At 36.5% G+C, this 19,547-nt stretch overlaps 1 protein-coding gene across 1 annotated transcript in view; it reads right to left on the bottom strand.

The window, feature by feature from the left end:
* Positions 1 to 61: 61 nt before the first annotated feature.
* MUC22 (mucin 22) overlaps positions 62 to 19,547 on the bottom strand; it is a gene marked incomplete at both ends in the record, with an annotated part of 35,902 nt that continues 16,416 nt past the window's right edge. Inside the window, 27 exons of the mRNA XM_081310814.1 lie at positions 62 to 117; positions 420 to 470; positions 600 to 650; positions 896 to 943; positions 1,430 to 1,483; positions 2,060 to 2,110; positions 2,252 to 2,305; positions 2,534 to 2,578; positions 2,710 to 2,763; positions 3,233 to 3,286; positions 3,683 to 3,730; positions 4,319 to 4,372; positions 4,951 to 5,004; positions 5,249 to 5,281; positions 6,601 to 6,654; positions 8,223 to 8,276; positions 8,407 to 8,460; positions 8,926 to 8,979; positions 9,403 to 9,447; positions 10,468 to 10,521; positions 10,640 to 10,693; positions 11,147 to 11,200; positions 11,342 to 11,395; positions 12,119 to 12,172; positions 12,788 to 12,841; positions 13,048 to 13,092; positions 16,500 to 16,526. Of these exons, the coding sequence (XP_081166940.1) occupies positions 62 to 117; positions 420 to 470; positions 600 to 650; positions 896 to 943; positions 1,430 to 1,483; positions 2,060 to 2,110; positions 2,252 to 2,305; positions 2,534 to 2,578; positions 2,710 to 2,763; positions 3,233 to 3,286; positions 3,683 to 3,730; positions 4,319 to 4,372; positions 4,951 to 5,004; positions 5,249 to 5,281; positions 6,601 to 6,654; positions 8,223 to 8,276; positions 8,407 to 8,460; positions 8,926 to 8,979; positions 9,403 to 9,447; positions 10,468 to 10,521; positions 10,640 to 10,693; positions 11,147 to 11,200; positions 11,342 to 11,395; positions 12,119 to 12,172; positions 12,788 to 12,841; positions 13,048 to 13,092; positions 16,500 to 16,526 (1,364 nt within the window). The remainder of the gene's footprint in view (positions 118 to 419; positions 471 to 599; positions 651 to 895; positions 944 to 1,429; positions 1,484 to 2,059; positions 2,111 to 2,251; positions 2,306 to 2,533; positions 2,579 to 2,709; positions 2,764 to 3,232; positions 3,287 to 3,682; positions 3,731 to 4,318; positions 4,373 to 4,950; positions 5,005 to 5,248; positions 5,282 to 6,600; positions 6,655 to 8,222; positions 8,277 to 8,406; positions 8,461 to 8,925; positions 8,980 to 9,402; positions 9,448 to 10,467; positions 10,522 to 10,639; positions 10,694 to 11,146; positions 11,201 to 11,341; positions 11,396 to 12,118; positions 12,173 to 12,787; positions 12,842 to 13,047; positions 13,093 to 16,499; positions 16,527 to 19,547) is intronic.

Genomic DNA, 19,547 nt, shown 5'->3' with positions numbered 1-19,547 from the left:
ATGCCTTTGATGAGCTATTCAGTCCTCTGAAGTTCACAGAGACAAACTTCTCCCAATTCTTTCATGACTCACGTGTGTTGGAACCCCTGGGAGCAACAGTTGTATCAGTAGTGGTAACTGAAATCACAAAAGGAGAAGATCACCTTGTTAATTCCCTTTTACCTAAAATTAGGATTTGTTTCAGAATAAATTTGTGAGTTTTTCAAGTGAACTAAAACAAACTTTCTTGCCTTAAGTGGTATATCACATGTGGTCTCAATTATGCCACTTTATTTCAAACAGAAAGGGCAATTCACCTGGGGTAATGTCTTAACATTCTGATAATTTGTACTAAAAGATATCTTGAGTATAATACCTGCTGTATTCATTATAGCCAATATAATTCAAGATGAAGAAAATATTTGATGGTTAGTGCTTACCTATACTAACTTCAGCTTCTGTGGTTTTGTCATGTCTTAAAGTTGTGGCCTCTAAGAATTGAAAGGAAAATCACAGAACTCAGAAAAGTTTGGTATCTCCAACTAGGAATGTGGATGTTTTAGGGGAGGGGTATCTCATTATTGAAGCTCCTTATATTCCTTGTTAGGTTATTGATTTACCTGTGTTGGAACTTTCAGATGGAATTGTGCCAGAGACCACTTCAGTGGTACCTAAAGTAGAAGAAAGGGAGAGAAGGAAAATCAATTTGGTTTACACTTACCATGCCAAGAATGTGACCAACAATGACTAACTCAAAAGCAATAGAAGGCCTTTTTGGGGTTCACCTGTGATGCAAAGTACGTTCTGCATTTTCAAATTCAAAGTCACAATGAACACATTAAAATGTGGTCTAGTCTTAAAGTTTTACTTCCCTGGGGTTAAATGTTAGAGGTCTCAGGGTCTTCCCTACATTTACCTGTTTCACTTTCAGAGCTTGGTCTCTCAGAGTTGCCAGTGGTGGCTCCTAATGACAAAAATATTTGTGTCAATGCATTCAGCAATATTCGATGAATAAACTTATAACACCAAGAGTTATTCCCATCACCTCTGCTCCTCTAATAGAACTCGATGAATATGGATTGCTGCCATTTGGGACTTGGGTAATAGCTTGAATGTCAAAAGGGAAAATCTTTTTGGACTCTGAACCTCTTCAAAATTATAGTTTATGATCTGCCCCCAAAAGAAATGATAATTTTCACAAGCTTCATCTAACAAATGTATCCATGAAAAGGCTAAGGCCAAATATAAATCAGTGGGATCTCAAGAGTTGCCAATTCAATTTTCATTGGTTATGCTTCCTTCTATAGGAGTTGTGCCTTTGTGAGAGTCAAAAGAAGAAAGTAGGGAGGGCTAATGGAAAGTGATAAAAAGCTATAGTGCAATACTTGCTCCAGAGCCAGCGCCACAAAATAAATATGGCACCTGTTCTTCATTAACATTCCTGACTAACCTGTGTTGGAATTTCCAGGTGAGGTGTTGCTGCCAGGAACCGCTCCAGTAGTATCTAAATGTAAAACGGAAGGGTATCATTATGTCAATTTCATTCCTATCAGAAGGATGTATGCTAGAATAGGAGGGAAAAATTATAGAAGCTTTTATTATAGGGAAAGACCATTCTCAGGGAATGTTTGTTCCAAAGTTGTTTTGAGTTTTTGCCTAAAGCTTCATTATCAAAATGAACTTGGTTGGTGGAGGATGCAGTAGGGGTGGTCTCTGTGTTAAGGAAATAAAGTAATCTTTCTTTCCTCTTCTGGCTGAATACCAATTCCTTGGCTACCAAAACTACTTTCAGTAGAAGCAGCAGCAAAGCAGGAATTGATTACCTATTGAGTTTGGGTATATTTGGGTAATATACTGCTGTTATAGAAATTTTAGCATTCTAGAAAAGTTGAGACAAGAAATATTAATGAGCAAGTTAGTTAATATCTCTGAGCCATAGGTTTTCTCATCTGTAAAATCTGACAAGAATCATATTCACCTCACAGTCAAATAACAATGGTGTAGAATAGTTGCAACTTTCGAATAATTTTGTTGTGCATCACTGTTGAAAGTGGAGAGGTTAAGAAGCTTTTATAATCACCTGTATTCTTTCCAATTCCTGTGGTTTTACTGACTCCTGAGGATGTTGTAACTTATAAGAGAGAAGAAAGGTAGAAAAATATAAGGTGACAAGGCTTTAGTATTTAGAGTAAAGAATATACTTTTCTTGAGAGCTATACTATGAGAGACACAGGTCATCCTGTGGGAGATTCTTGCTAATTTGTTCACTCACCTGTATTTGAACTCCCTGGTGCCAATGTGGTGCCAGAAGCTGTCTTCGTGGGTTCTGCAACAAGAAAGAAAATGGCAAGTTTTTCTCAAGTTGGGGAGGGACAAATGTGGGAGGAAACTGGTTAATCTGGTAAGGTTTTTCAACTGGGAGTGAATTAGTTGTTTGCTCATGCATAGCTTTTTAACAAGTCAAAGAAATACACAAATTTCTTAACACTGGGACCCACCTTTTCTGGAATTTAATGGCAGTAAAACAAGTGGCCCCTTTTCCTGCCATATTTACCTACTGTGCTTCCAGTTCCTTGGTTTACTGTTTCTGTGGTAGCTCCTGAAAAGATGAATGTGGGAAAACTTTTCAATACAAAGGTAGACTTGAGTTATAACCTCCACATATTTTAGTCACTATGTGCTTAGTGAAGAATCTCCCATAATGAGGTAAATTTTTTGTGTTCAACTTACCTGAAATAGTACTCTTTGAGACTGTATTTCCTTCAGGTGATACTGTGGTGACACCTGAGAGTACAAATGGAAAAGAAAAATTTCCACATAATTATTTCCCATTTTCAGAGATCTACTTATGTCAGGCTGGGCCATTTCTGCAAAGACTTCAGAAAATCTGCCCAAATTGACTCAAAATCAAGTGACAAAAGAAAGCATTGCTGATGTTAGATGAGAGTTCCTAAACATAACTCTTCCCCATGAAATTATTTCGCCAAAAAGTAAAGAATAATTCTAATTAATCACCGAAAAATCACACACACACACATCATTAATTCTCATCTGTTTTCCATCCTAACAAAGTGGTTCTACTGACTCCTGTGGAAGCTGTGGCTTCTGGAAGACAGAAGAAATGGAAAACGATAAGAATTTAGGGAGATAGGAAACTGTATTGTTATGCTCTTACATGAGAAAAGCAATGCAAAAGATATTTCTGTGACCTTATTTCCAAAAAGGGAAGTTTCTTCTTGCCTTGTTAACCTACCTGTACTAGAACTTCCAGGTGTAATAGATGTGCTTAGGGTCACACCAGTAGTGCCTGAAACAAAAAGGCCATAAAAATCAACATAAGAATCATCCACATTCAGGTAACCTTTTAATAATTGTTTCTTGGGCTGCATCATCCCACAGTCCTGCACTGGACAGCTCTGGGAGACACCAGTGTTCTCTTAGAACACTTTGTCTATGTGGCGGTTCTAGGGGCATGTCCTTTCACTGATCTTTCTGCTCCTGGATTCAATCATGTATTTTGCCTGCATATCAATTATTCAATTTTTCCAGTAAATATTTACTGAGTCCTGTTTAGTAGTAGGAATCAGTGAACAAAATAAAAAAAATAATTTTCTCAGGAACACCATCTTAGAGTAGGCTTGCTTAACACATATAAGGTACAATCCTCAAATGGGAGACAGAAGAATTTGTTTAACAAATTTACCTCTTTGACTTCCAGTGACTTGTTTGTCTGATGCTCCAGAGGTGGTTTCTGATGATTGAAAGAAAATGATTCAAGCATGTTTTGACCTTTAATCAGTGAACCGACCCTTAAGCAACATATTTATAGTTTAAGAAGTCAAATGGGAGGCAATCAATTTTTTATTTCACTTTAAGTCTCCTATTTATCTGAGTCTGGACCTTCTAGACTAGCATTCACTCTTGCTAATACTGCAAAATAATACCTATAATTTCCAATGGGTTAACTGTCCAGCAAATCGCTTCTGCTACCCTCTCCAGAAACCTATACCAAAAGGCCAGGCACTGAAAATGACTAGTACAGAAACTGTCTTAGTGGTGTGTGTGTCAGCAGCATGGTTGGCCTGAGTATGGGCTGGGGCACCTGCCCTTCCTGTAAAATAATCTTTTACATCCAGAAGCAAATTCCTGAATGTTTTCGATGATAGTGCTAACATCTGGGACCTCTAGTTCTCACTGATTTCATCACAGTAGCAATGATGGTTTCTAAGTAAGCTTTGGCCTCTGGAGGAGGAAATGAAGAAGGTAGAAAGCACATTTGGGGATGCATATTTCTCCTTGAGGTTAAATAATTGTTACTATTTTGAAAATATTTGTTTACCTGTAATGGAAGTCCCAGGTGCAACAGTTGTGTCAGAGACTACACCACTGGTACCTGGAATCACAAGGAAGAAGAGATTATCATTTCCTTTATACTTTTTAATATATACTTTTAAGGCCTATTCTAGGATTTCTCATACAATTTCCATTTTTTTTTCCACAAATATATGAGAGGTGCAAAAATCTAAGCTCTCACAAGAGATGTCTCCTTATTCTGAAGTTTGGGAAATATTTGTAATTTTTCATGTTTGATTATCGGAAACTTGATCCCCACATACAGAGTTCTTGACTATTGAAGAAAAGATAATATGTTGAATGTTAATGTAAAGATTTGGGAACAGCACTGATATTCTGAAATTTGGAGACTCGAACAAAAGTTCCCTTAGGTTGAAATAAATACAGAATGATTTCTACCTTTAAAATTGTTAGAAGGAATTTACTAACTGCTTATTTTTACCTGGGACTGTTATTGCTTCACTAATTCCTAAGATAGTTGTGGCCTCTGAAAAAGGGAGGAAATAGTAGTGAGGACAAAGATTTGAAGTATCTGAGAAGTATGATAGGATCAACTGATGAGACAACTTACTGAGAAGCCCTACCCAAACAGTGGTCCTTCCCAGCTTGTTGACTTACCTGAGTTGGAGCTCTCGTGAGCAACTGTTGTAGCAGAGGTTACTATAGCAGTGCCTAAATAGGGAAAAGAGAGAACAAGGTGACATTCTCCTAACTCTTAGGCATATTGTTGAGACATTCTTCTGTGCCTTGGAAGAGCAAAAGATACTTCCTGTACTCATAACTGACATGAGGAGACATCTTCCATGTCTACAAGCTGCTTTTTCAAGACCAAGGGTAATGTAGTGACTAACATCCCTACTGATTATTTCTTTTTCCCAAGCTTGAGGGTTATATCAAAGGCATTTCCCATGTTTACCTGTCTTGCTTCCTGGTGCTTTGGTGGTGGCTCCTAATTTAAAAAGAAAAAAAATGGTAAGAAAATGTATTTAATTTTAATTTTGTCTTTTTCTTTATAAACAATAGTATAAATGTCATTTCTGGATTTTTTTTTCCAGTGCTGAGGATCAAACCATTGGCTTTACATGACTGAGCTATACCCCTAGATGAATTTTTATTTTTATGATAACCGAATGATCTCTATGCTGAATAGAAGTCAGTAATGTTATATAGATAAAGCTCTTTTTAAAGGGGAAACCATTTCAGAGCCAGGACTATTATAAATCTTCTCTCCAGTGATCTAGAACCCTGATGAGGTTAGTCTCCAAGAAGGTAAAGACTTTTAGTTATCTGTGCCCAAGTAGGTCCAAATTAAAAAAGAAATCCTGGTTCCCTTGAAATATAACAGCCTTAAAAAACTCTTCATGTTAAAGAAATTTTCTGCTCCTGTGTCTGTACATTTTCTGTAATTTAAAATTATTAAAAAGATTTTTAAAAATATTAATACCAGCTTTCTCTAATAAATCTATCAACCTGGCATCACACTACAGCAAAATTAATGAAAACCCCATGATTTCACCTGACTTTATTTCTGCTCCAGTGATGTCACTTCTTCCAGAGAAAGTTGTGATCTCTTAAAGTAGAGAATGCCAAATAAACTAGGTACTGAGGAAGAGGAATGAGCTAAGGTGATGTTACCAAAAGCGATGAGCACAATTGAAAATTCCTTGTCATAGGTGAAGTCAGAAAATGAAGCCCTTTTTATTGTAAAAGTGATGTCAAAACTCAATGCACAAGTTTAATTGTCTAAAATTGAGGATTAAATATTTTTGACTTAATAAAAATGTCTTTCAACAAATCATAACCAAAAGCAAATTGATAATTTTTCCAATTTGAGGTATTTCTGCATAGGATTTGATAGAAGGAATACTAAATGCTTTTCTTTAATGTTTCCCCAATTGGTGCAATGATCCTTACTGTACAATAGATAAGTATACAAAAAGTTTAATAAGTGAGCTGAAAACTTTGAATATCAGAGCAAGTAAATTTTTATATATACACATGCATGTGTACTGGTTCCATGGGGTGTCTCCCCCTCTCTAACACCCACACTGAATTCTACAGTTTTCAGCTAAATACTGCTGATTGAGAGTTGTAGCACTGCAGAGAAACTATCATCAGATTTGGAGCAGTCAAGCTTAATGCTTAGATTTTTCAAACTTATTTTGATTCACTTGAAGCAGCTCTAAATATAATACAAACTCTCTCAGGGATTGAGTTTAGAGAGTCCTAATGCCAATGATCTCAAATCACGGGCCATTGTATTCTCACCGGTTTTGAAACTAGTTCCAGTAGTTCCAGTCTCTTCTGTAGATGTTGTAGACTCTGAGGGAAGAAGTAAGAGAATGATAAATCTGGGACTGTGGAACACTAGGAGGAGCTAGTGCCATTTTATCATAGCAACCCTAAAGGAAGTATCATGGCATCTGAGGTTCAATAAAAGGCATTTTCTTCTTGTTAACCTGTGTTAAAATTGCAGGTATAATCTTTTTTTTGTTTGTTTTCAGAAAATTTTCCAGTGATACTTAAAATGCAAAAAAAAAAAAAAAAAAAACAGTAAACCATAAGGCATCACTTCTCCAATTAATCTTGGGAGCATCTGTGTGGCCTTAAAGCACCGGATGCCCTTTACGCAGAACAATTTCTCTCAAAAATTAATGGAAAATAGACAACTGCCTAGTGTTCCATTCCCCAGGCCACCTAAGGGTAGATATACTGCTACTGGGTTTCCCTTTTACAATGCAGCAGGGGGAAGGATAGGACTTTAGATCACTGTTTCACGTCCAGAGATATATACCCTTAGAATACCAGAGGGAGAAAATAAAGTATGATTTTAATATTTGTAAGGGGATTCTAATAGTTCCTTTATGAAGCATTCTAGGAAGAAAAAATAGAAAACAAACATAGAATGAATGAAAAATATGACAATGTGAAAAACTATGGAAGAAAAGTTAAATAGATGAGAACTGGAAGTCAAAGGAATATATACAACATGCTCTCATTTTTTTCAAAAGAAAAAGTCTCTAAGCCAGGATCCTGAGGACAGCCTGGCAGACATTCCCCAGGCCAGGGAATTCCCGAGCAGAATAACTGCTCGGATTATTAGGGCACAATGTGGCCCCAGAGAGAATGCTGGCCCCTCCGGCATACTATTCATTCACTACAACAACCCAAATATAGATATGAGGAGAGCCCTAGACCTCAACCTGGAAAGCTTATCAGACAGATCTGCTCGAGTGGTCCTGTGGTCTCCTGCGAAAGTTGTGGCCTCAGAGAGAGAAAACAATGGAAGTTATAAAGACTGCACAGAATGTAATGGGGGTCTAATAGAATACATTCACCAAAAGGTTATGTTCAGGATTCCTGACCTGTGTTGGCACTTCCAGGTTCCAGAGTTTTGCCAGAGATTCCCTTTGTAGTGACTAAAATAAGAAGAGCATTGTGGTTATTTGGTCTATTCATGATCCTTCATAAAATGGGTATAAATTCTTGAAACAAAACTTTGTTTCTTCAAATATAGCAATACATTTTTATATTTGAGCTTTATATATTTAAGATGTAATTATACTTTTATACACTATTCCCTTCCAAGTTTAGAGAGAAAGTCCTCCGCTACCAGTTCCTTTTGTACAGTTTAGTTATAGGGAGGTGAATTTAGACCCAAATCATATTCATACATGCCAGGAAATGAGCCCTATAATCCCCTTATGAACGGTCCTGAACAAAAGACATGAGAAGGAAATGTTAAACATTTCTGAGCTATATTTATTGATATCAAATGTTGGGCTGATATTTTTAATATGGCAAATGGAAATTTAAAGATATCTGTATGTTTCAGGCAAGATTATTGGAACATCATTAGAAAGTATAGTTTGTGCCTCAACAGAGCTCACCTGTGATTAGTTCCTCTCTTGGTGTTTCACCTTCTCCTACAGAAGTTGTAGCTTCTAAGAAGGGGTAAAACAAGAGATAGATAATTGGGAAGCCATGGTAGTTCTCCCACAGAGGGGAACATGGAAGGAAAAATCTCACTGAAGAGGGACTTGTGGAAGATTCTCTGGCACCTTAATGACTTACCTGTGTTGGAACTGCTAGGGGCTACAGTTGTAACAGGGGTTACCCCAGTGGTGGCTGTAAAACAAAGGGTCTGAAATCATCACAGTGGTTCACTGTGTTTGTCTCCTTAAGACTTGTTTCTAGAAAGAAGCTTGGTGTAGCATTTTCAAAGAGCTCTTTCCTTGCTTCCCAGTCAGATGAGAACTCTGTGCATCTCCTATGACCCATATCATTAAAGCAATCAAAATAGGTAAATCTTCCTCCAAGGAATAGAGTATGCTTTAGCTCCCCTAATACCTTTGTGATATGTATATTATGGAAGACACCCTTCATTCCAACTACACAACCAGCCAAGCTTGAGAAAGATACAGGTTTGAGGCTAGATGCTGGTAATAAGACCTTTTCCAGAATATGTTCTCTATAAGAAAATACCTAATGTAACTGAGAACCATTCTGCAGAAAAGTTTATCTCCAAACAAGTGAGCCTATAGAGAGTCATAATTTATACTAATCCCCCTACAGTAGTCTGTTCAGCTTCACCTGCTCTGGATCCGTTTTCAGAAGTACTGCTGCTTTCTGTTGAAGTTATTGCCTCTAAGGGAGGAAATGATAAAATGGTAAAGTTTGGGAATTTGGGATCCTGAGGTAATAATTATACTAATGTATCATCTGAGCAGGTCTACTATGTTATAAAGTTAAATAAATATGATAGCCTCCTCATTAACCAACTTGTGTGGAAACTTACAAATATAAGGAATGGCCTAGAGAACTCCCCTATATTACCCAACACACACACACACACACACAAAATAAATGGATAACCATAGCACTAAATTTGTGATCAGTATCATAAGTAGCTACATGAGCTGATACCATGGGAAGACCCTTCCTGAGAAAGTCTGCCTCTGAGGGAAGGGACACACGAATAACTACGATTTTATTTCCTAGCCCACCCATCAATCACTGTTACTCTTCCAGGCTCTCTTCGTGCAGCCCACTAAATTATCTCCCCCTTACCTGTTTCACTTCCAGTCCCAGGTTTCCCTGATGTGACTGAGGTGCCTTAAAATAAGAAAAAAGGTAGATGATGGATTCATCTTTCTTATTTTTACTTATCTACTACTTGAAGTATTTTGATATTCTGGTATTTCAAAGAGAACTTCTGAACTCTAAAACTTTCAAATGATGATTTTATTTATTCTATCCTGGTCTAACTTGGAACTCTGTGTACTACTGATGACTCCAGGTAAAATCACAGTGGCATCCATTAAATAGATGGAAAAAACTTTAAAACTGTACATTTTTTAACCATATCTTCTCTGAACTATTGATGTATCATTAAGCAAAATATTCAAATATCTCTTTCCTAATGTAGTTCACATTTTGCCAACTGGAGACAGCAAAGAACAATCATGCATTAGATGTTAGTAAATTCTGGGGGGGAAAAAGGCAAGTTGCATAAAGATGGGGGTCCTGATAGCTAAGGGATGACTAGCAGGTTGCTCTCCTCCCTGCTTTCCAGCAGATAGCTCTGCAAACTCTGGTTCCTGGAAATCCAGATGGAAAAGGACACTGCTGCTAACCCCAAGTGAAACTATGACAGTACCCATTGAAGTGAACAGTGTCACACTCAAACTAAATTTTTTAAGCATTTCCTTAGTGTCTTCTTTCATGGGGAAGAACAAAGATCTGTGTTTCATGTGATTTGTATTTGCAGAGGAAGGAACACAGAAAATAAACAAGCATAATATATGATAGATGGTAGCACATGATAAGTACACTATTCTGAGGAATCATAATGAGCAGAGTGGAGATAATGGGGAGTAGTGAGCAGCTTCTAGAGGTTGGTGAGCCTCATCCAGGTGTCCAAAAAACTAGCTCAAATAGAACACAGAGGAAATACCAACTTAGATAACCATGTTTCTCAAGTTCCTTAGAAGAACTACCTGAGGTTGTCAGATGAAGATATCATGCTTCCTGACCAGATGTAACTATCTTTCTTTAACCCACCTCCATATTTATTTAAGGACACAAAATAGGAAAATGATAAGCTTTGTTAGTATGACACCTAAGAGTTCTTACCTCTTGGTCCTTCAGATTGGCTGGTCTCACCTCCTCCTGTGGAACTTGTGGCCTCTGGGGAAAAAAAACATTATAAAGTCTGGAATATGGGGAAGTACATGGTTATATTACCTTAGGAACACATTACCTGATAAAGCACTTGGGGAACCTCTCACAATTGCTTTTGACTCACCTGTGTTGTGATTCCCAGGTTCCAGAGTCTTTCCAGAGACTACACTAGTAGTAGCTGTTACAGAAAAGTAGTCATGGGTCATTTCCTTCTCATCATAAGGTAGCAAGCAAATATATGAATAAAAATCTACGTAATTGTTTACTATTTCAATAAACTTGGCTTTAAATGACAGAAGATGATCTGTATGTTCTTCATATAATATTGTTCCCACCAAAAATCTACCAAAGGAATTTTTAATTATTGTATCCACTTCTGTAGAATTCAGTAACAGAGACTCTCTCTAGATCATCTGTGTAACTGTCAAATAGTTGCATGATTTCATTCGGGGGGAGGAGAGTCTGCTAAAACATCAGAAATAATGAAATTTTAGTCCATGAACTTTAGTCAATGAACAGTGGCGATATTTTTTATAATAAGGTTGAATAGGGGAGAAGTGAGTGATCTGGATACATTTCACCAGCTTTTGAGTATTATTAGAAATGAATGCAATGGCCTACCAGTACTCACCTATGGCTGTTCCCCCACTTGTTGCTCCGGTTCTTCCTAGAGAAGTTGTGGCTTCTGAAAGACAGAAAACGGGGTAAACATTTGGAAAATATTCCAAGCCCATGAAAAAACATTATTCCTATAAAGAATAACACCAGAGGAGAAATCTCATTATGGGAGGATGACTGAAGAGCTCCCTGACAACCTGAGACTCACCGGTACTGGAACTGCCAGGGGCAACAGTTGTGCCAGGAACCACCCCAGTTGTGGCTGAAACACAAAGAGGACCATGGTTACCATGGCACTCAGTGTTTTGTTCCTAAAGCTCTGCCTCTAGAAAGAGGTTAAGCTTGTCTTCATCATGGCTAGTTGGTTTATTCCTGGGTTCTTGCCCGATATATTTTCTCATTAATCATTATAGTAAGAAAAACAATGAGTGCGACAATTTTCTCAACCTTCCAGGCATTCTGAGTCAGGGAGACAAGGAGGGCTTCTCCCACACACCCGTTTTACTCCTAGTGACTTGACACTCTGATGCCACAGTGGTACTTGCTGTGGAGGGGACACAATGGAAGGTTTCAATGTGCTGAGAACTCCAGACATTGTGAACATATCTGGCTCTTCATTTATGAAAATCAAACATTTGTACAGTGTAGTTGTGTTTCTTGGGTTCTTGTAGCTCCTCTATATTTCACAGGAATAGGGAATTTCATCACCTTTTCCCTTTCAAAAGGTTGTGATATTTGTGATTCCACAACATAAATCACTCAGAACAATTAGTGTGACCATCATATCTGATCATAAGAATTATAACTGTTATTCTGGACTCATATTGAAAGCTTTTCAGGAAAATTTTCAAAATTGAAAAGGAATTAGTTGACCAAAATCTTTAGTAATTAGTAAATATATCTCCAGAAACTTCTCTTTGCATGCTCTCCTAGGATTGCTGTGATTCACGATAACCACAAAGAGACATGAGTTTCTGCCCCTCACCTGTTTTGAATCCAACTCTGGTGGTGCCAATACCTTCTGTGGAGGTTGTGGCCTCTGGAGGAGGAAGTGGGACAACACTAAGTTCTGGGGATTTGGGATAATGGGACAAGTTATTTTGTACTATTTTTATTAGAGTAGCCCTACAAAAATACATAATTTCCTGTGAATGTCTGTAGAGATGATTTCTTGTTATTTCAACTCTGTTAGACATTTCTAATTGAACAGATGTCTCAGAGCCTACTCCAGTGATATTTAAAAACAAGACAAAATAAATACAGCAATCTGTCCCAATCCATCATGGAAGCATAATGGTCTTACAATGCAAGATAATCCATGAGGATTTAATGCTCCAAATGACAAATCAAGAATGTCACATTCTCATGTCAACTCAGCTGAAAATTCATAGCTGCCTTTAAAATGAACATCTCTAGACTCTAGATGTTATGCATTTTTTACTTCTTGTTTCATGTTTCTCTGGAGTATCCAGAGTGACTGTAGAGGGAGGAAAATCGGAGATGAATATTTTTTCTAAATATCACTTGTGATACTTTGGATATTTAACATGAAATATACATCTTGGGTTCTTATAACATGCACACATAACACATGACATGCCCAAAACATTCATTTAAGAGTAAACTCCATATTGGACTTCACTTATGTAACTACCTGTGTTGGAAACTTCCGAAGTGCTTTTGACTTCAGGAAACACAATGGTGGTATCTGTGAAAAGAAATTTCATGAACTAGGCATAGTGAGAAATTCAACTCTGGCTACCAGGATCGGGACTCGGGAATACTGGGCTGAAGCACCCGAATGCAGGCAGATCCAGAGGGATTAACACTTGAGTTTAGCCTAGCATGGGGTGTCCTTGAGAAAACGTCATCAGTCCCAAATAATGGAACCCACAGTCTCAGAACAATGCTTACCTCCTGGCAGTTCTGTTCTAGTGGTCCCTATGCCAGTTGTGGCTCCTAAGAGATAAAGGAAGGAAAGGAGTTAAGAACTAACAATAACTGAGCTACTATATCATCTAAATGACCGCCTCCTGGATTCCTCAGTATGTGGTGATTTACTTGTGATGTAATGTTCAGGTTCCCGAGTTTTACCTGAGACACTACCAGAAGTTACTAAAATAATGAAGAAATGGTACTCATGCCAAGCTTGAGCATTGCTATTTAAAATTCTATATTTCCTACCTGTATTAAGGAGTTCCTTTGAGCTTTTATAAAATTTTATGTGACAGCAGAATGCAATACAATTCATATTACACATATAGAACAATTTTTCATATCTCTGATTATATACAAAGTAGAGTCACACCATTCATGTCTTTGTACATGTACTTAGGATAATGATGTCCATCTCATTCCACTGTCTTTTCTACCCCCATGCTCCCTCCACGACCCTCCCTTCCCTTTGCCCTATCAAGAGTTCATCTATCTTCCCCTCCTAATCACATTATGAATCAACATCCTTATATCAGAGAAAATATTTGGCATTTGGTTTTGGGACTGGCTAACTTCACTTAGCATCATATTCTGCAACTCCATCCATTTACCTGCAAATGCCATAATTTTATTCTCTCTTAATGCTGAATAACATTCCATTGTGTATATATACCACATTTTCTTTATCCATTCATCTATTGAAGGGCATCTATGTTGGTTCCACACTTTAGATATTGTGAATTGTGTTACTAAAAACATTGATGTAACTGTGTCCCTGTAGTAATGCTGTTTTTAAGACCTTTGGGTATAGACCAAGGAGTGGATTACCTGGGTCCAATGGTGGTTCCATTTCCAATTTTACAAGGAAACTCCATACTGCTTTCTATATTGGCTGCATCAGTTTTCAGAATTAATGCATGCGTTTCCTAATTAGCATTTCTTTCCCATAGCAAATTTTCTGATGAAGTTCTAGACTCTTGATCTCTTTCTTTAAGCTTTAGTTCCAGGAAATAAGTTTCTCAGTGTTGTTAAATAATATTTTGTAGGAGGCCTTGGCTTCTAACTGAGCACTTTTATTGGGCCCAACAGAGTAAACCAACGAAGAGTTTAATCACAGTAACCAGTAATGAAATTCTGGTTGGTTGCAGAAGCTTGGTAGTCAAACAGTTGACTGGTTAAAACAGTAACAAATAAAGTTATTTACTATTTCTTTCATTTTTCCATAAATCTTTCTGATTATGTTGTTAGAGTTCTTAGAGTCTGATCTGGATCAGGGAGCTGATTATGTATATTTGGTCAAGGAACTTTTCTTTTCCACAGTACCCCTGTATCTATCTGCCTGCTAGAGACATCATTGCCTTTATGGATTCTCTGGGGTAGAACAAAATTTCAGGGTCCTAATTCTTGTTAACTATTATTCAGTAGCTGTTTGTCATTTACAAAAGTACTTAAGATGGAGGAATAAGATGGTGTGGCTACATTCTAGAAAATAATAATTACTGGGGAAAAGTGCAGTTAATGACTTAAAGCCTCAGTTGGGACTATTCCATTTCCTTGGAGGGATGTGGTAGCCTCTGAGACAGGAAAAGAAAGACATGGTTGGAAAAATGTCAAGTATTCTGGATTAGTATAGATATGATCTGGTCTAGAAATAAAACCTAAGGAAGTATCTCCTTCAGAGAAGTCCCCAAAGAAAAAATCCACCCAGCTTTTCCTCACCTGTGTTCAAACTTCCAGGGGCAAGAGTTGTGCCAGTAACACCTGAAACAAGAGCCCAGTAGTCACTTCAGTGAATCATTCTGCCAGGAGAAGAACCCCATCTACATTCCATGTATGTTTTCCTTTGTTACAACAGATAGCCTTTTGGAGGCACTTTGCAGATACATAATCCTCTGAGTTTTTCCCTTTGGACTGTTCCATCCCCCAAACATATAGAGTGACTTTGTCAGGAGATACAGAATAGGACATCTAGAACAAAGATTAAAGATGATTTTCTCTCATGTTTACCTGGTGTATTATCAGGCTTATTCTTAGTTCCTTAGCTCTCTGCTTCAAAAGGGATTTTGCATGTGCTGACTACCAGAGAAAGTGGGAAGCCATTGAGTATTACTCCTGGTTAGTGGAATCAAGGAATCTGAACAAGATCTTTACCATTGGTTGGGATTTGTCTGTTAGAAATCTAGGAAAAGTCACATCAAGGAGAAGCAAGGTATGGGTAAATACAGAAAAATGTTGCATAAATATAGAATAAAAAATAGCTGTAAAGTTAGCTTGAATTACAAGCTAAATTCGAGAAAATAAATTTCAAATGACTAGTTGGTAAAATAAATTCTTAGAAACTTTATAACACTATCAACAAATAATTCGGTGATGCCAAATATTGGTATGAATATGTGAAAGAACATAATGAGAAATAAGTTGGGGAAGTAGATTAGTACTCAAATGATGGCCTAAGGGATTTAGAATTTATTTGAAGGACAGTGGGTAGCTACTAAAATATACTGATGTTGGGAATGACATTAGCAGAGATAATAATATAGAAACACTGAACACTACTGCACCTGACAATAGAGAAAACTTGCCTCAATACTCCAGAGTAAAGGTTAGTGTGGGTATGGATGCAGTAACTCCTTCAACTATGGAAACAGCAAATAGAAAGAATTCACTGGTTTAAAGCAGGTTGAAATCTCTGAACCTCAATTTCTTCACCACAAATTAGGAAAGATAATGCCCACATGATTCACACAAGATATTGAAACAAGACACCCAAATTAAATTCAGATATATTGTGTGCTTCTGATCTACAAAGTTCACTTGATTGATACATAATAGATGACACATGGTCTTTCAACAAAGGCAGAATCCAGTAGATCAAGTGGACAAGTATGACAGCTGAACACCTCATCAGATAAGGTTCATAATTGTAAAAAAAAAAAAAAAAAGACAAAACTCTGCTTTCAAGGAGCTTATATTCTAATGTAAATGCTAAAAGAACTAGGAAGGCATAATAATTAATAAAAAGTGAGATGTTCTGAAGAATGAACTTCTATTGCTTATCTTTTAAAACTATTAAGTTTAATAAGAGACATTAGAATGCAGTAAAGGTAAATAATTTTCATGATACTAAAGTGTCAAGGTCTCTAGTAGTGCTGCTCTTAAGTTAGGGGGACACTCTTGTTATTTTTGTTGGAACTTGTATACTTATGTACAATAAGTATAGAATTTAATAATTATATAAGGGAACCAATACACATTTATTATGTTTTAAGACAGAGGAACAGAAAAAGCAAAAGCCCTATGCTACCAAAACCTAAGTTGGTATTCTTGTTTAGTTAATATGATAAATTCAGATTTCTGTTACCATGTTTTCTATTCTAGTTAATGTGACCATTTTTCCCCAAATATACATTTATAATCTCATATTATCTCACCTTCTACTGTAGTCTGATTCGATGGCTCTAAAATTTAAAAACAAAAATATATTTATAAATGTCCATTTTTATCTATTTAAATTCAAAATGATCAATTTATGTATGAGGGAAATACAGAAAAATTTATTATAATCTGTTAAGAATGTCATATTCCCTTACATACTTTCAACATTTCAGTTGGAAGAAACTTATTTTTATGTGACTTTCATTTCAGTTTACCTTGAATGTATATACCAGGAATATCAGGAACACCTAATTGAAAGATTAGATTCACGTTTCCATTAGAAAATATACTTGAATTTTATTTTTAAAATTCACTTCAGTGCTTTAAATGTTATGTGAAATTTATATTAAAAAACATACATTACTTCTCTAGTAGACTATCTTAGAAATTTAAGTAGGAATGAGAGATCTTTGGGGGAGATAAACTACAAAGTGTTTTAAAGAATCCTCTATGATTAGAAATTATCAAACTGAAAACAAATAATTGCTTTTTTGCACACATTTAAATTTTATTTGTTTCAATTCAGCTAAACATTAAATCTTGAATTTAGAAAATGGTAAAAGTGATGAAATACATACTGTTCCCCAATAGTCACTCACTTGTAGCTATGGCATTGTATTAAGATGACCAATATATAATAAATACCATGCCAATTCATTTACATTGATAAATATGGCTTGAATAAGGAATCATTATTAATCTAGTTTGAAGTAAATGATCAAATTAACTATTTTCTAGAGATCAATTAGCAATAAGATCAAATTACCTAAGTGGACTTAATAACAGTAGTTATAATAAATACAGAATAACTCTTGGCTAGGAAAATGTGTGAGCAATCTATTCCTTAAACTAATAATGAAAAATTTAGTCCCTAAAGCCTACCTTCTATTTGATACAAATTGAGAAATGACTATGATACTGAGTATAGTATTGTTCCACAAGTTTAGATAATTACTGAAGACTTGCAAAAATAATTTAGTCCATTTATTTAGTGTTAGGAGAAACAAACTGCCCTCTAAGTATCTGCAATTTTTATGTGAGTTTGAAGTAATGTAAAAAGCTATTTTTGATTTATAAAACAATAGTATTACAGCTTTGTCAAATAAAATGCTCCAAATCTTGTTTGAGAATAATAAATGTCAGTTTGTCAGCATATTTTAAAACTTAAATTTCTTTTTATTGCCTGCTTCTGAAGTTCTAGTAGTTAGAAATGGGAAACATTTATGCCTTGCTATTTTAAAAGCTAGATTTATTAATGGATTATTAAAGATAATTGTGCATTTTGCTTTAGAGGATGATGGTATCACACTGAAAAGCCCAGTCTTTAGAGTTAGTACAGAAGTGAAACTATCGTTCCACCATTTTACTTGCTGTAGAACCTAAACCAAATTTCCCTCACTCAACAATTGCACTAGGAAGTACCACTATTGGTAAGTCAGTAGGGGATGTCAGATGTATTTTTTTTTACTTGTTTTCATGCTCATTGGCTAATTCAAATTAGTTAAATAACCTATGGCTTTGATGACATTACCTCATTTAATTCTTTGAATATTCAACAACAACAACAACCCTGAATGGAGGTGCTGTGGTTCTAGTAGCACAGATAATTTTTCATTTAGACCTCTCCTTGATATCTCAACTTGAATTAATTCAAACCTGAACTTGGGACTGTCCTACCATAAACTGCTATTCCTTTAACACTCCCTATTTCAATAATGATATCATCATCCTAAAAACTGAATGGGTCAGCTTGAAAATTACTGCTAACCAAATCCTTTTGATGGTACCCCCAAATTGTGAGGGTCTTTCCATTTCCTTGCACCAGCCACCTTAGTTTATTTGAAACTAGGGTCTCTATGGTGACTCAGCAGTACCCTCCTAACAAATCACTGCTTCCGTTCTCACCTTAAGCCATCCTTCTTCACACTGTATTCTGATTAAAAAAAAAAAAATGTGTTCCTGGAGTCACTCTTCAATCTCAGACCTTTTGATGGCTTCCCTTAGCTCTTAGGAACAAGTCTAAGATCCTTCACTAGGCCTGCAAGGATCTCATGATCAAGTTCCTTCTTTCTTCCATCATGGCCACATGAGACACCAACCATCCTGGCTGCCTTCTGCCATCAACTCTCCAACGGCCTGTGGTTTCCACCTAGAACTTCATTTCCATTTCCCTCTCTGCTTAACCTCTTTATCAGACTGAGGCCTACTCATTCTTTGGGACACCAGGTGGAATGTCAATTTTTAACACACTCACCGTATTCTCAGCAATCTACATAATTCTAATACTACTGCTGATGTACTTCTTTTCTTATTGCTAATCTTTCTCAAAAGAAGGAACCTTATCAAACTCGTTCACCTCAGTATCCACCCACCTATGATGGTACCTGGCACATAGCTGGCAAATAATAAAAATAATTAAATGAAAAAATATGATAAATGGGATTATTTGAGAGAATTCTATTATTATGAAAAATTTCAAACTTTGTCCTTAAGAATAGTTCTGGTATGGTAGCCTTTTTAAATCACCAAATTTTCTTTGAGAGTTTGAATTTGGTGCATCTGAGGATCCTTTGGGGAACACCTTTCTCTTCTGCACTAGCTGGCATCCATTGCCACAGGAGGGAGTATGGTGCAGTAGGTAAGGAAGAGGTCTGGTGCCAGACCTCGAAGCTTCACTTCTTCCTAACTTGCACCTGCTAAACTACTCCTTGACTTCCTCATTTGAAATGTTAACAAAAGCACTTATCTCACTGGTTGGTGTGAAAATTAATTACATGTTGTATAACTTAGAATAGTGCCAGGCTGTCTAATAGTATGCAATATTGTTTTCCTAACTTAGTTTTAAAGTTCATTTAAGATTTGTCTCCTGATGGAATCAACACTGTGAAGACAATTCCTAAACCACATAAAAAGATAAGTCTAGGAACTAGATGATTTTGGTCTAATTTTCTGATTTCCTTACTTACAGAACACTCATTACCATAATTATCAGAAAACCTCATGTTGCACTACAGTCTAGGTCAATAGCGTCCCTTCTTGCTTGC

Source organism: Spermophilus citellus, assembly GCF_964194105.1.
Source record: "Spermophilus citellus genome assembly, chromosome: 10".
NCBI lineage: Eukaryota > Metazoa > Chordata > Mammalia > Rodentia > Sciuridae > Spermophilus > Spermophilus citellus.
The sequence above is the reverse complement of the archived record's forward strand: the minus strand, read 5'-3'. Positions and strand labels throughout refer to the sequence as shown.